Here is a 15,604-nt window from a genome sequence, read left to right as displayed (position 1 = left end):
TCTATTAAATCTCCAAGATTATCACCATGACCACCCCCACATCCAACCTTTGTCCTTGAAATTTGCCACAGTTCCCATTAAAAAAAAGTGACTAATTAATAATGGCAATTCTCATATTTTCCACACACCCATGTTCTTCTCAGCCCAGCAGCCACAGTCACTATAATCAAAAATTAAAATGCCTGACATTGCGAGAATGTGGTGCAGTTAAGACTCTTGTACACTGCTAGTGGGAATGCAAAATGGTGCAGCCACTTAGGAAAACACTACAATGGTATCTTGTAGGGTTAAAGCTAAATCTGCCATATTACCTGATAACTGTGCTCCTTGGAATCATCCCAAGAGAAATAAAAACTGTGTTCATGCAAAGGCTTACATTCAAATATTTATAGCACTTTTATTCATAATAGTCCAAAGCTAGAAACAATCCGAATGCTCACCAGTGAATGGATAAGCAACTGTGGTGTATGTGTACAGTAGAACACTACTCAGCAATGAAGAGCAACAAACTACTGACATATGTGACATGATGAACCTCAGTAGCATCATGGTAGGTGATAGAAGCCAGACACAAAAGACTATATACTCTGATTGTAATTATGCAAAATTCTAGAAAAAGGAAAACTATAGTGATAGAAAGCAGATCAGTGATTCTTCGTGGGCCAGGATTTGGGGGAGGAGATTGACTACAAAAGGACATGGGAAAATTTGAGGTAATGGAAACATTCTATATCATGATTGTGGTGCTGATTAGGTAACTGCGTGCATTTCTCAAGATTCGTTAAACTTTCGGGGCATTTATTGCACATAAATTACACCTCAATAAAATTGTTTAAAAAAAGAAAAACTCTGAGTGGCCACATAGAATCAAAAACTGAAGTAATTTAAGTTCTGTTCCTTGTCTTTACATTCATGATACAATCATTGTTCATTTCAATCTGTCATTTAAGTGCAAGAATATGCAGTACCACAGTGGCTGGAGACATGTGAACTCTTATTGTGTTGGAAGCCAACCATTTAGCAGGGAGTTCTCTGAACTACGTTCTATGTGGGATAAAATGGTTATTAAAGAAAAAAAAATAAAAATGTGCTACTTTGAAGCTTACATATATTCTATTTTAAACTCAACAATAACCTCAGCAATTGTTTAAAATTGCTGGCTGATGGTGATAATAAAAAGTAGACCAACTTTCAGTCAGCTTTATTATTAACATTCTTTACAGACAGTGTACCCTCTATTGCTTGCATCTGGAGTGAACTCTTCCCCTCATCTGTCTTGGACATAGTACTGCTACCCCTAATCAATACTTGTGGTTTCCTGGGACCCTAGAATGATATCACAAAGTCAGAAGCCAGTATGACCTGTAGAGTCTTTGAAAACTTCATTATTATTCAACAAGTATTACTGATTGCCTACTGCAGACCAGGAGTTGTTCTAGGTGCTAGCAATTGCAGGTAAAATGCTCACTGATCTCCAGGACTTTAGATTCTGATGATGTCTACTGACACTGTGAGAGCAAGCAATATAGTCTCCAAAAGGTCAAAGTATTAGACTTTCCTAAAAGTTGTAGGTTTTCCTCTCTTCCCCTTTGATCATCTTTCTCAGTGTCCTTCCAGGTGAACACCTTTCTTCCAGCTTCATAACCAATTGAATTCCTTATAAACTTCAGATGAGGAGCTCAAGGGGTTACCAAAAATTGGGACCTTCTGCACCACCTTAGATCTATCTGTCCTTCTTATGGACCTGTGACATTCACCTGTCAATCAGATCTTAGAAGTCTCTCTCAGAAACAAGGTTCTTCTGAGACTTTTCAGGGATGTAGCTCAGAATTATAAATGGCCTTTTTGATATTCTGCATCACTAACTAAGGCTTACACAGCAAATATCTATACCCAACAACAAAAAATGTCTAAGGTACAAGCGCACGCAAGCAGTTCACAGGGATAAAAGGCCCATCGTGGAAACAATGGGAAGGTTAGTAAAGGCTAAATTAGGTCTACCACAAACTTCTGTCTCTTAAGGGGGCTACCCCATAGCTTGCCCCAGCTCCATTTAATTCTTTTCTTCTTTTAATCCTTCCTAATAATTCTGTATGTAGAACTGTGAAGCTAGAGTATGTGAGTCAGGGCCCAAATTTGCAGAGGTCAAGAAGGTTCTTTATGATTAAGTGAATGACCACAGCAAGGTCAATATCAGCTTCCCCAAGACTTCCCATCAGACTAGTGGGCCAACCAAGACCCTTGTCCCTCCTCAATAACATTCAGATAGGATTTCAGAACTTGTATTGGGAGTTTTCAGAATCTCATGACAACTTTTATATCTTACATGTTAATGGTTGCAAAGAGAAGATAATTATAATCATCAATGATTTTTTCCTGGCAATAATGTAGCATCTTCCTTTCAGATCAATGTTAGCACTTCCTTTGTTAAGCAATTTTATATCCCATCTCAATCGATTCCTTTCATAGGCATGACAAAGTCATTGGATGATTTGAATGGGGTAAAGCATTTAAAATAAAAGATGAGAAAGAGGTATTTTTTTAGTTTGACTTTACATGAGCACTGGTGATTAATTTTGAACACACACAGAAAAATCACTGATGAAAATAACTATTAAACATGACTAATGTAATACTATACTGTCTACAGAACAATTTGACTATTTTCTCTTTTTTTGCTTATTGGTATAGTCTTGTATGCTTTGCTTAAAACCTCTGAGGCCATAGAAAGGTAAGATTTGAGATCAGTTCTTTGGGCTATTTTATGTGCTGCTAAGGGTGTTTCTTTAGCTGCTAGGAAAAGGTGTGTGCATGAATTCTCTTACCCGTGTCAAGGCCAATTACAGCTGTGTAAAATCAATCCAGCTGTGGCAGAATGATAAGTGCAAGTTTAGGATGACATGAAGTGATCAAGTCAGATGAGAATCAGAAGCTTTTGGGCCAAGTTGAATGCCAATGATGGAAGGAGAAGACAGGAAGGAAATGTACAGTGTTGCTGAGATAACATGGTTCTAGAGCCCTCTGTGGTCCATGTTAATTCCATGTTAGTTTCTATATTTTCAATATGTGCAGTGCAGGTGGCTTGCAGGTAATGGTCACCCAGTGACAGAGGACCTGGAACCTTCTGGTCACATATCCCCTTTCACTATTTTTGGAATTCTCTAGTAGGTTATAATTCAAAGGAAGCTTTTACTTTGAAAGTTTTAAGTCATTTTACTCTACAGATTATATGTGAAAATACTTGCTTACTCTCTACTTCATTGCTCCCAAACCTCTCAACTTGTTCTTGCTGGCAAAATTTATGTGAATAGGAGAGCGATTATATTAATATTTAGGTTTGAGGTTTGCATTAGAAATTTTTCTTTTATTCACTGTCATTGAACAACTATGTACTGAGGACCCACTAGATGCCCACTAGATACATGGATGCTAGAGGTCAGGATACATGAAACTGCATGTTTCAGAAAATGTTGCCAAGTCTCAGTTCCTGAGGGTTCAGCACCCTGTACTTTGGACCTTTGGTAGAACCACAGACAGAGAGTAGTGCTGAAGGACATTTTCTTGTCATAGCTGAAGATTTCCGGAGACTGGTTCTTTGAGAAGCTACCTTGGTTGAGGCTCTCTTGATTGAATCTCTAAGTACAACAGCATAAGACAAGGCTTCCTGTTGAGTAATATAACCTATGGGAAAGAAATGAAAGAAACTTCAAAGTCAACAATTTTATAAAACAAATAAGCAAACAAAACTGCAAATATTTAGTTATGTGTACAAAATTTCTTCTATTCTGTAGTTAGCATGCCCAAATTATATTATCTTTGAGAACAGGAGTATATTTTTTCTCATTTGCATTTCTTATTCCATAAGTTAATAAATACTTATTAACATGTCAAATCATTTGGAAAGTGACTTGAGCCATGAGGAATATTTGCATGAACTAATTATTTTTGATATCAAAACTTTCTTCAAATCAAAAAGATATATTTGATATCTCTAAGTGTATCTCAAAGTATAGTCTATAGACCATATACCAGAGAATCATCAGGCTGAGGCCACATGTTTTAAAAAATGCTTACTTAGTTATATGGTTTTATTTCTGGGTATTCTAGTCTGTTCCATTGGTCTTTGTCTCTACTTTTATACCAGTATAATGCTGTTTTTGTTACTATAGCCTTCTGGTAAGTATCATTTGAAGTCAGGCAATGTGATACCTCCAGATGTGTTCTTTTTGCTTAAGATTACTTTAGCTATTTGGGCTCTTTTTTGGTTCTAAATGAAGCTTTGAATTATTTTTTCTAGATCTGTAAAGTAAGATGTTGGTATTTTGATGGGAATAGCATTGAATCTGTAAATCACTTTGGGCAGTATAGACATTTTAACTATGTTGATTCTACTAATCCATGAGCATAGGATGTTTTTCCATTTGTTTGTGTCATCTACAAATTCTTTCATCAGTGTTTTGTAGTTCTCCTTGTAGAGATCTTTCAACTCCTTGGCTAAGTATATTCCTAGGTATTTTATTTTCTTTTTTGCTATTGAAAATGGTGTTGAGTCTTTGATTTGACTCTCAGCTTGACTTTTATTAATATATAGAAATTCTACTGATTTGTGTATATTGATTTTGTAACCTGAGATTTTGATGAATTTATTTATCAATTCTAGGAATCTTTGGTGGAGTCTTTAGGATTTTCTAGATACACGGTCATATCATTGGCAGACAGGGATAGTTTGACCTACTCTTTCCCAATTTAAATTCCTTTCATTTCTTTCTCTTGCCTGATTTCTTTGGTTGGGACTTCTAGTACTATGTTGAATAGATGGGGTGACAATGGGCACCTATGTCTTGTTCCAGATCTTAGAGGGATTGCTTTCAACTTTTTCCTATTCAGTATGATATTGACTGTGGGTTTGTCATATGTGGCTTTTTATAATTTTGAAGTATGTTCCTTCTACACCTAGTTTGTGGAGGGTTTTTATCATGAAAGGGTGCTGGATTTTATTGAATGCTTTTTCTGCTTCTATTGAGATGAACATATTGTCTTTGGTTTTGCTTCTGTTTATATAGTAAATCACATTTATTAATACATATATGTTGAACCATCTTTGCATCCCTGGGATGAAGCCCACTGGATTATGGTGAATTATCTTTTAATGCACTTTTGAATTTGGTTTGCTAGTACTTTGAGGATTTTTGCATCTATTTTCATGAGGGATATTGGTCTGTAGTTTCCTTTTTTCATTGTGTCCTTTCTTAGATTTGGTATCAAGGTGAAACTGGCTTAATAAAAAGAGTTAGGGAATATTCCATTCTTCTCATTGTTATGGAACAATTTTTGTAGGATATGTGCCAGTTCTTCTTTGTAGGTCGAGTAAAAATTTGGCTGTGAATCTATATGGTCTAGGACTTTGTTTTTGTTTGGAGATTTTTTATTACTGCTTCAATCTTGCTGCTTATTACTGGTCTATTCAGGATTTCTATTTCTTCTTGACTCAGGAAGTTGTGTGTTTCCAGGAATTTATTCATTTCCTATAAGTTTTCTAGTCTGTGTGCATAGAGGTTTTTGTAGTATTCACAGATGATATTTTGTTTGTATTTCTGTGGTATTAGTTGTAATGTCTCATCCAACTGATCTTCAACGAAGCAGATAAAAACGTACATTGGGGTAAGGACCCCATATTCAACAAATGTTGCTGGAGAAATTGGATAACCACATGCAAAAGAATGAACCAGGACTCCTATCTCTTGCCATATATAAAAATTAATTTGAGATAGATTAAAGACTCAAATATAAGGCATGAAACCATAAAAATTCTAGGAGAAAATGTTGGGAAAACTCTTCTAGCCATAGTCCTAGACAAAGAATTTATGATGAAGACCCCAAAGACAAATACAGCAACAACAAAAATAAATAAATGGGAGTTAATTAAATTAAAAACCTTTTGCACAACAAAGAAATAATCAACAGAGTAAATAGGCAACCTACAGAATGAAATATAAATACTCACAAACTATACATTTGACAAAGGACTAATATCCAGAATCTATAAAGAGCTCAAAGAAATCAGCAAGGAAAAAGATATACATCAAAAAGTGGGCAAAAAACATGAACAGAATCTTTTCAAAAGAAGACAGACAAATGGCCAAAGAAAAAAATGTTCAACATCACTAATCATCAGGAAAATGCAAATCGAAACCACAATGAGATACCACCTTACCCCTGTCAGACTGACCGTTATTAAAAAGTCAAAAAACAACAGATGCTGATGTGGATGCGGGGAAAAGGAATGCTTATACACTGTTGGTGGGCTGCAAAATGGTATAATCCCCATGGAAAAACAGTGTGAAGATTTCTCTAAGAGCTAATAGTAGACCTACCATTCTATTCAGCAATCCCACTATTGGGTATCTACCCAAAGGAAAATAAATCATTTTATCAAAAAGCCACCTGCACTTGAATGTTTATTGCAGTACAATTCAAAATTACAAAGATACAGAATCAACCTAAGTGCCCATCAATTCATGAGTGGATTAAGAAAATGTGAGATACACACACACACACATATATATAGTTAAATATATATGTGTATCTCACATTTGATTATATATTTTCAATATATATATTCAACTATATATATATAGAGAGAGAGAGACAGATGGATAGTTAAATAGTACTCCATGGTGTGTGTATACACACACACACACACCCATGGAGTACTACTCAACCATAAAAAGAATGAAATAATGTCTTTCATGGCAATTTGGATGGAACTGAAAACCATTATCCTAAGTGAAATATCTCAGAAATGGAAAAACAAATACCGCATCTTCTCACTAATATATGGGAGCTAAAGGATGGGTGCACAGGGGTACAAAGAGATGTAAAAGACATTGGAAACTAAGAAGGGAGAGGGGAGGGGGGGTAAAAACTCACCTATTGGGTACAATGAACACTCTCTTGGTGACAGGCACACTGAAAGTCCTGACTTCAGAATTATATAGTCTATCCATGTAACAAAAACATTTGTACCCCTTTAATATTTTAAAATTTAAAAAAAAATGCTTAAAGTGGATTTCTGACTTTACTAGCCCTTCTGAATCAGAAACTCAGAGGGTTAGACCTGGAAATCTGCATTTTAATAAGGTAATAGGCAGCTTTTATGTGCACTAAACATTGACTACCTCTGCTTCTGGATTCATTGGCTTCTATGCAATTTTGCTCTAAAACAAAAGCTGCAAGATGATGCTTCTACAACACTTCAGACAATCCTGTGTTCCAAACTGAATCCTGGCTCCTCCATTTACTAGTTGCATGACTTGGTCAAGTTATTTAACTTGTCCATGTTTCAATTTTCTCCTCTGTAAACTGTAGGTTATAAAGACAGCTACCACCTAGAAGTGTTTGAGTTTTAAATAAGACAATACATGCAAAGTTCTTAGAACAGTGCCTGCCACATAGGAAGCCCTTGATAACAGATAATTACTGTTGATGTTGCTTTTATTAAATCCTTTGCAAAAAGCATGTCTTCCTTTTGTGTAAATACAGGAACATCAGTATAAAGTAGATGTGCTAATGCCAAGTGAGTGGATTTTTTTTTTTCTAAAAAGCACTCTATTAGAGTTAGGAGAAGAGAGAAATGGAGGGGGGCCAGCAACTGAAAGCTTTTCCTGCAAGAAAAGGGACTTGACAACAATTATGCCATTCAGTAGGTTGGCGCTTATAATCTGTGAAGGTCTTTCACAACCATTATTTCATTTGTGCTTCATAAAATCCGAAGATGTTGATAGAAGAGGAGAGACAGCAAGGGATGGGGGTGAAAATGCATGATCTTTGGAGGCGAAGACTCTGACTTGAAATCCTAACTAACATTTACTATCTGTGTGATCTTCATCAAGTTACCTAACCTGCCTGAGCTTCCATTTTCCACAACCATAAAGTGGGGAGAAAATGAGATATTATATATAAAGCTCTTAGCACAAGGCCTGGAACTTGATAAATGCTCAATAAATATAACTATTATTGTGAGTAAGCCAAGCCTCTGAGTCCGCACCAACAGCAAAGGGCTGAGCTGTGGCTGGAGCCAACACTGGCTTTCTAAATCCAGGATCATCAATCTACTTGACTAAGTTCCTGCAAATCTCAGAGAGTTGTTAACATTTTATAACAATCCATACTCGAATTTCTTTAAACTCTCTCAATTTATCTATAAAACCTTGCTTTCTATTGTCGGGAATAAGTGCTTTTAAACTTGGCTAACCAACTATGTTGATAGCATAGCACACTGGCAGAGGCCACTGTACTTGAATTATTTATCTGGAAACTTGACTCTGAGCTGCAGTGCACGAGCTCCTTTCTAAGGTGCCTGGTTCGGGTCAGTTAGTTAAACTCACCGAGCAGCTGCTGGTGCCGAAGGCTATGAATATGGCGGGTCTGCAGGGCCTCCCACTGGGGCCTGGAGTTGTAAATCCTCATGATGCTGTAAAAGTAGCGCTGCTGCCCTCGGGTTAGGTCCTGTCAGAGCAGAGCAGGTGATTTCAATGAGTCTATGGAGTTCTACAGGACTAAAAAGTGTGGTGTATTCCCAGCTAACTTTCATGGAGTTAAGATGCTTCTCTTGCTAAACATACATATTTTCAATGCACAATAATTGGAAAATGAATGGGTAATGTCCTCCTTATTTTGCTTAAACAGTCTTCCACTGGCCTGTATGGTGATGAAAATGTGTAAGTAAAAGATTCTAGGTAAGTAGGCCATGGTATTGGACTGAGGGAGATCTAAGGATTTCTAAGATCCTATATTTCATTGATCCTTATTGAAGAGAGTAGGTGGTAATAATCTACACAGGGCTGAAAAGTATGCCAGGTCTCTGGGTGGTAGAAGAGAACTTCCCACTGAATGTTCTCAGTGCGCAGAGGAGATGGATAGATGAATAGATGGGGAAAGTGGTAAGGGCTCATTGTATTATTAATAAAAAGGTACTATGAAAACAGAGAAGGTAAACAAACTGCCCATAGCAGTAAAGGAAGGCTTTCTAATTGAGATCAACACTACACCTGAGTCTTACGGGTGAGGCGTTCCCAGAAGGGACTAGAATATTCGTTCTCAAAGGGCATGGGCAACACGTGGGGAGACCTGTTAGAAATACATATTCTCAGGCCCCACCCAGACCTACAGAATCAGAACCTCTATGGTTCTGCACAATGGGGCCAGAACTCTGTTTTAATCACCCTCTAGGTGATTCTGATATATGCCCATTCAAATTTGAGAACCATTGTACTAGAAGAAAAAAACAAAGACTAGTTATAGACAGAGGGAGAAACGGGTACAAAATCTCTTATGGGCATGAAATACCTGAACATGCTTGGGAACTAGACTTTTTTTTTTTTTTTTTGCTTCGGAAAACCTAGTGCTTGATTTCAAAAAATCTGTAGAGTTAGAGGAAGATGATAAAAGCCTTCTTCACTATGTTAAGGGTTTAAGGATTAATTTTTATATGAGCAGTCATCAGAGGTCTTTATTAAAGGCAATGATTCTCAACAGGGATCATTTTGACCCTCAAGGGACATTTGGCAGTGTCTGTAAAATTTTTGATCAGCCCAGTTGGTGGGAAGGGGAAGAGGTGCTGTTGGCAATCAGTGAGCCTGGGATGCTGCTGCTGAGTGTGCAGGACAGATTTCCACTCCCTTGGGACAAGTTATCCAACTCAAAGCGCCATACTTTAAATGGACTAGATTTACATTTTTAAAAAATCACTCTGGCCCTGCTGTAGAGAACAGGCTTCAGGAAAGAGAACGCTGGCAGGTAGACCATTTAGAAGGCTACTTTCACAGAGGTAGGGACAAACAAGAAGGATCAGGACTTTAATTACTATTATATACCTAATATATCTTAAGTGTTTATTTTGTGCTGTGCTAAGCATTTTGCATGCATCCTCTGTTAAGTTACAATGGTCCTATGAGATGGGCAATTGATTGTGCTCATTTTACAGATAGGGAAGCTGAGATAGTGGCATCAACATTCCAGAAGAATCAAGATAAGATGTTTACCCTAGGCAAAAAAATTCAAAATAATAACAGAATTTTCAAAACTAGTTGATAATCATGTAATAAAAACTTAATTGAAGATAATAATATGTGAAAATAGGATAAGGTGACTTTTACCTATTAGAAAGTTTGTGGAAATCCATGAGTCAGATTTTTTTTTTTTTTTTGAGGTTTAGAGACCTTAAACTTAATATCGAAAATATATCTGGAGTGAAAGTAGCAAAGCCACATACCTCACAATTTAAGATGCCATTTCAGCTTCCGTTTCTCAGTTAGAGATTTGGGAGGATAATATATTTGAAGAAGACAATGGATTCCACTCCTGAATAACTAATGAAGCCTTTTCAAAAGATTGAGAACAAGATAATATGAAAATTGCAAGCTAATTTCAAGAGCAAAGCTCCAAAGTTCAATGGGAATTTCCATTATGTAAGATAAAATCTTAAACGTTATGGGTTTATTTGACAAAGAAAAAAAATGCCTACTTCTTTTCCTTAGTAAAACTCTGAATTTTCTAAATGAGAAGTTATAGGAAACATTACTAATATTCTTACTCTGTAGTCTACCCTTCCTTGAAGGGTTGGAAGAGAACTGAAATTTTTACAAAGAGTATTTATGAGAATGACTTTAAGCTAAATTTGATGGTGGCTCTCCAACAGGGAGCCACCACCGTGTGGTCAATTAGTGAGTTTCTCCTCACTGGTAGTGGATCAGTCATGAAGAGGTGACTGTCTCCCAGAGCTCCTGAAATGGGACGCATGTAGGAGGAGTACATCATCCAAGTGCTCTTTCATTTACTCATGTGGGACTTCAGCACACAGCAAGGGCTTATTTGGGGTCACTCTTCCTAATGCTGGATAAACAGACAGTAGCAAAAGTCCTCACGCCTTGAAGGAAAGACAGACAAGCTCCCTCTGTCTGTGAATAAAATGCTGTACCTTCAGTAAGGAACTGTCAGAGGCGGACGGAGGGACTCGAATGCAAGGAATTTGTGGATCATTCCGAAACTTTTGTTGTCTCTTCCAGTTTTCTCCCATTCTTTATCCTGTACCTCCAAGGAACACCAAAGCATAGCATATTTCACTTTGCTCGGCCAATTTTGGGGATGTACTTAAGTAAATAAGTAAGTAAATAAATAAAAGTAAACAAATAAATGTATTTGTTCCAAGGGATAAGAACATTGTCTCACATGTTTCCAAGTAATTGGACCTCACGAGATTCTACATTTTTTCCCATTCTTATGCCTTATTTATGAAAATAATTATTAATTATTTATGATATAAAGAAATAATTCAGATCTCTGTCTTCCTGCTTAACTTTGTGCTTAAAATGGGTGGGTTGTAGAGCCATACTATTTCTACAAGAGTCATTTCCCTTTTTCCTTTGTTTTCTTTTTTTTTTGAAACAAGTCTCTCTCTGTTGCCCAGGCTGGAGTGCAAAAATGGTTCAATCATAACTCACTGCAATCTCCAACTCCTGAGCTCAAGTGATCCTTCTGGCTCAACCTCCCAAGTAGCTAGGATTACAGGTGTGCACCACCATGTCTGGCTAATTTTTAAATTTTCTGTAGAGACCAGGTCTCGCTATGTTGCCCAGGCTGGTCTTGAACTCCTGGCCTCAAGTAATCTTCCCTTTTCATTCTTCCAATTACAGGCGTTAGCTACCACACCTGATTACAACAGTTATTTCTTAGTCATTTTAAATATTTATTATCTGATTCTAAAATAATATCTATTACTTTTGAAAATTTTGAAAATTTTAAAAATTAAAGAAGAAAATAAAATTACCTGTACAGGTTGAACATCCCAAATCCAAAAACCCAAAATCCAAACTACTCCAAAATCTGGAACTTTTTGAGCACCAGCATGTCAAAGAAAATGCTCATTGGAACAATTTGGAATTTTTCATTTTGGGATGCTCAACTGGTAATGATAATGCAAATATTCCAAAATAAAAAAAAAAAATCCCAAATTGGAAACACTTCTGGTTCCAAGCATTTTGAATAAAAGATACTCAGGCTGCATCTAACTATTTATAACTATTGTTGGCATTTGATTGATTTCTTTTTAGTTATTTATTTTTTCTGTGTACATTGTGTGTGATTTTAGAAAAGGGAGATCATGATATATATGTGTGTTGTACACTTTCCCAGTTCATTAAATAGTCCTTAAAAATATGATTTTTAGTGGCAGTGTAGTATATCTTTATATCACTCTCCATTTCTTGCACATTTAGATCTGCAATTTTATAGCATTGTACTATAAAATAAACTATTAAACTTCTCATGTTCCTACTTGCCTGACAAAGACCCAGAATGAAGGAGTCACACTTGCTATGATTAAGTCTCCTTTCCTGGTGATTTAGGATTTAGAGTCTGAAGTGTGTACAATAATAAGAGTTTAACAATCCAGGAAGAATAGACATACGGGAATAGGCTGCCAAGGCACACAGTGGAAACCCCGAGTACTTTCCCGTCTGCTTACTTCTTTGCCTTGTGATCAGCTGAATGATAGGAAGTAAGAACACAACAGATCAAATACAGTAACAGATCCCATAAACAGATCAGATTATACCTGTACCACATGCTAACCGAAGAAAAGAAACTATAATAGAGGCTGGGTGGTCTTTAGAACTGGACAGACTTGAGTTTGTTCCCTTCTGTTAGCCTCGGTTCCCTCATCTTTATGATGGTGGTTACGATGCCCACCACATTGGGTTGTTTGATCCACGGAGCTCACAGTGCCTGCTTAAGACATATTTCAATAAGTGCGAAGACTCTGGCTCTGAGTTCACACATCTAGGGCTCAGATCGTCCAGAGGAAAAATTTATTAGGAAACCAACAGTCAACATGTCTGTGTATACTGTTTCCACTATATAACCTTATAAATTAAACTATAAATATTTTATTTAATGCTGCTTTCCTTCAATGTACACTCCAGAAACCATACCAAGCAAGATATACTCTTTTAATCTTCTCTGTAATTGAAACCTATGCTCTATCCTGTACTCCAATCATCTCTGCATCTCCCCTCCCATTTTCCAGCTCTGTAGAGCATAGAACAAATATTCTTCAAAGCCAGAAAGATTTCCTCTCTCCTCAAATAGCATAAGGAAATGACTGATGTTCTTTCTGGTGGCAACAATTCATGTATGCTTTTCTTGGGCTGTTGCTAAAGAAATCCATCTTACCTACTCAAGTGGTCTATACCTGATAAAGTTTGATTAAAATACTTAGGGTATTCAGGCAGAAAAAAAAAATCTACAAAATAACATATGAGAAACAAAAAGACAGATTTGCTTAAAATGAACTTACCCTGTATTGTACTTCTCCTGTCTTAAAAAGCTGGCATTCGTATTCAATGCAGTTTTCTTCGTTCCTGTAGTGGTGGCAGTGGAAACTCAGTCTGTTGATAAGCTGATATCCAAGCAACACTATGTGACAAAACAAAGAGCTGGAGGAATTTGGCTGCGTGCCTTTCCCTGCTTCTGGATAACATTCAACTGCACAGTTTGATATTCTTTCTTTCAAAGTTTGTCTAATCAGATGTCTAACTAATTAGATGACTAATCAAGTATCATCTAAATCTGCCATATCTGTGTTACATGCAGACATGGGGAGGAATGTGCATGGAGATAGATGCTGAATATTAAAGGCTAAGAAATCCATCAGGGCAAGAAGCCCTTATATGACTATTTCCCAGATTTGGAGTCAGTCATCGCCATCCTCATTGCTTTCTCTTTATTCCCTACAGGGTGGAGAACCTGCTGCCTTCAGGCCACATGTGGCCTACTAGGTCCTTAAATGCAGCCTTTTGACTGAATACAAATTTTACAGAAGAAATCCTTTTATTTTTATTAATACATTTTTGTCTTTCATATATTTGTTTTAGTTTTTAAATGAACATATTTAAAATACCAAAGAATAAAACAAGTTTCAATGAAATAAGGTTCAATCCTTCCAGATTGGCTAGCATAATTAGAACATTAGTAAGCCATACGGGCTAAATTGACAGCTGCTATGTTCATGATTTAGTTCTAAGTTTCCCCAGGACTGGCACCACTACTGCATGAGGCTGGTTGGCAAGAGTTTATGGGGGCTCAATACACCAGTCTGTTGTTGGCTTTTGACAACAGTGCACTTGCATTTGCATTTCTATTTGAAGTGGAATTGGTGAATAGTTACACAGCTCAATTCTTTCTGCTTAACAACCCATCATGTCTAAGAAGACCAAGAGAATGCTGAAGAAAGAAAATAGATTTTTTTTCCATATGCCTTTTGTAAAGGAATTGCAATATTATCTTGTTTCTGCTAAAGGCAAGATGATTTGCTTGCTTTGTGATACTGCAATGTAAACATTAAAGAAATTCAATGCTCATCAGCATTGTAATACTCATAAGGACCACAAGTATTTTAAATTTGAGGGAGATACATGAAAGGTTGTATTGCAGAAATTAAAAGATGAAAAGCAAAAGCACAAACAATTCTTTCAAGCAAAAATAAGACTTGGAAATGATGCCACTGAAGCAACTTATAGAGTAGCTTATATACTCGGGAAAAAAGGAAAGCCATTCAATGATGTAGAAATTGTGAAAGAATGCATTGTCAAAGTTGTAGGATGCTCAGACCCCGATAACATTTCAAAGCACAAACAACTGCCTCTTTCATGCAGGGGCAGGTGTTAGCCAAAATTTTATCTCTATGAGAACAGATAAGTAAATTTTATGAAGAATAGAATCAGCAATGTGATTTCATTGACTTTAAGAATCATGACATCACACTCCAAATTAGCATTTTGGCCTCACCTATTGATATCACCTTTTTCATTTTGAAGGAAAGTAAGATATTCTCTGTATTTAATCTGAGTTTGAGGCTAAATATGATAGTAGTGAACCTATGGCGTAAGATTATTGCGCACACTGACCTCATCCCTTCTTCTGTGATAGCATTATACTACTGACTTGATTTCTTTCTTTAGAAGTCTCCTTCCGAATGCCAGCTTATCTGCAAAGATGAGTTCTTAGAGAAAATGAAAGAAGAAACACAAAAGAAAACCACAAATTCAAAATTCTTAGGAGACTAAGGGAAAGATAAGAGGGAGATAAGTAAGAGTGATGAATAGAATCATAAATGCCTTATATTAGAAAGGAAGGACTCAAAACCACAAAAGGCTTGAAATTTTTTTCTGATAATGTGAACACAAAGCTTCTGGGAAATAAACATGGCACAAACAAGTGTCTGCAAATGCCAGCAAATACCACGGAACCTATCATTGGATCTGAGAGGTTGAAAGGATTCTCTACCAAGTGATAACAGCTATATGCGGACAAATCGACATTGTCGATTGAGTCTTCCTTGAATGCTTTTCCAGGACATGATGAAGCGCATTCTAGAGCATACCACATGGAAGGTTAGGTTATTGGAGGATTGGCAGTTACACTAAACCACAATCATACCTAGAGCTGGAGGACAAAAGGGAAAATGATTTTACTCACAGCCCATGGACACGATGACACGGAGCAGCTTCCTTTGGAATAACACTGCCTGAGCAGTGCCTCAGGTACC

At 36.8% G+C, this 15,604-nt stretch overlaps 1 protein-coding gene across 1 annotated transcript; it reads right to left on the bottom strand.

Annotated features, from left to right (window-relative positions):
• Positions 1-230: 230 nt before the first annotated feature.
• Positions 231-13,454, bottom strand: FAM216B (family with sequence similarity 216 member B). The gene is given in 6 exon segments (XM_076009419.1): positions 231-3,540; positions 3,542-3,681; positions 8,388-8,508; positions 10,979-11,091; positions 12,467-12,542; positions 13,355-13,454. Coding segments are annotated over 4 exon segments (405 nt in total). The 5' UTR covers positions 11,078-11,091; positions 12,467-12,542; positions 13,355-13,454; the 3' UTR covers positions 231-3,495.
• Positions 13,455-15,604: the final 2,150 nt, after the last annotated feature.

The sequence above is a fragment of the Microcebus murinus genome, chromosome 13, assembly GCF_040939455.1.
Source record: "Microcebus murinus isolate Inina chromosome 13, M.murinus_Inina_mat1.0, whole genome shotgun sequence".
Classification (NCBI taxonomy): domain Eukaryota; kingdom Metazoa; phylum Chordata; class Mammalia; order Primates; family Cheirogaleidae; genus Microcebus; species Microcebus murinus.
Note: the sequence above shows the minus strand (reverse complement) of the source record. Positions and strands in the feature narration are given on the sequence as shown.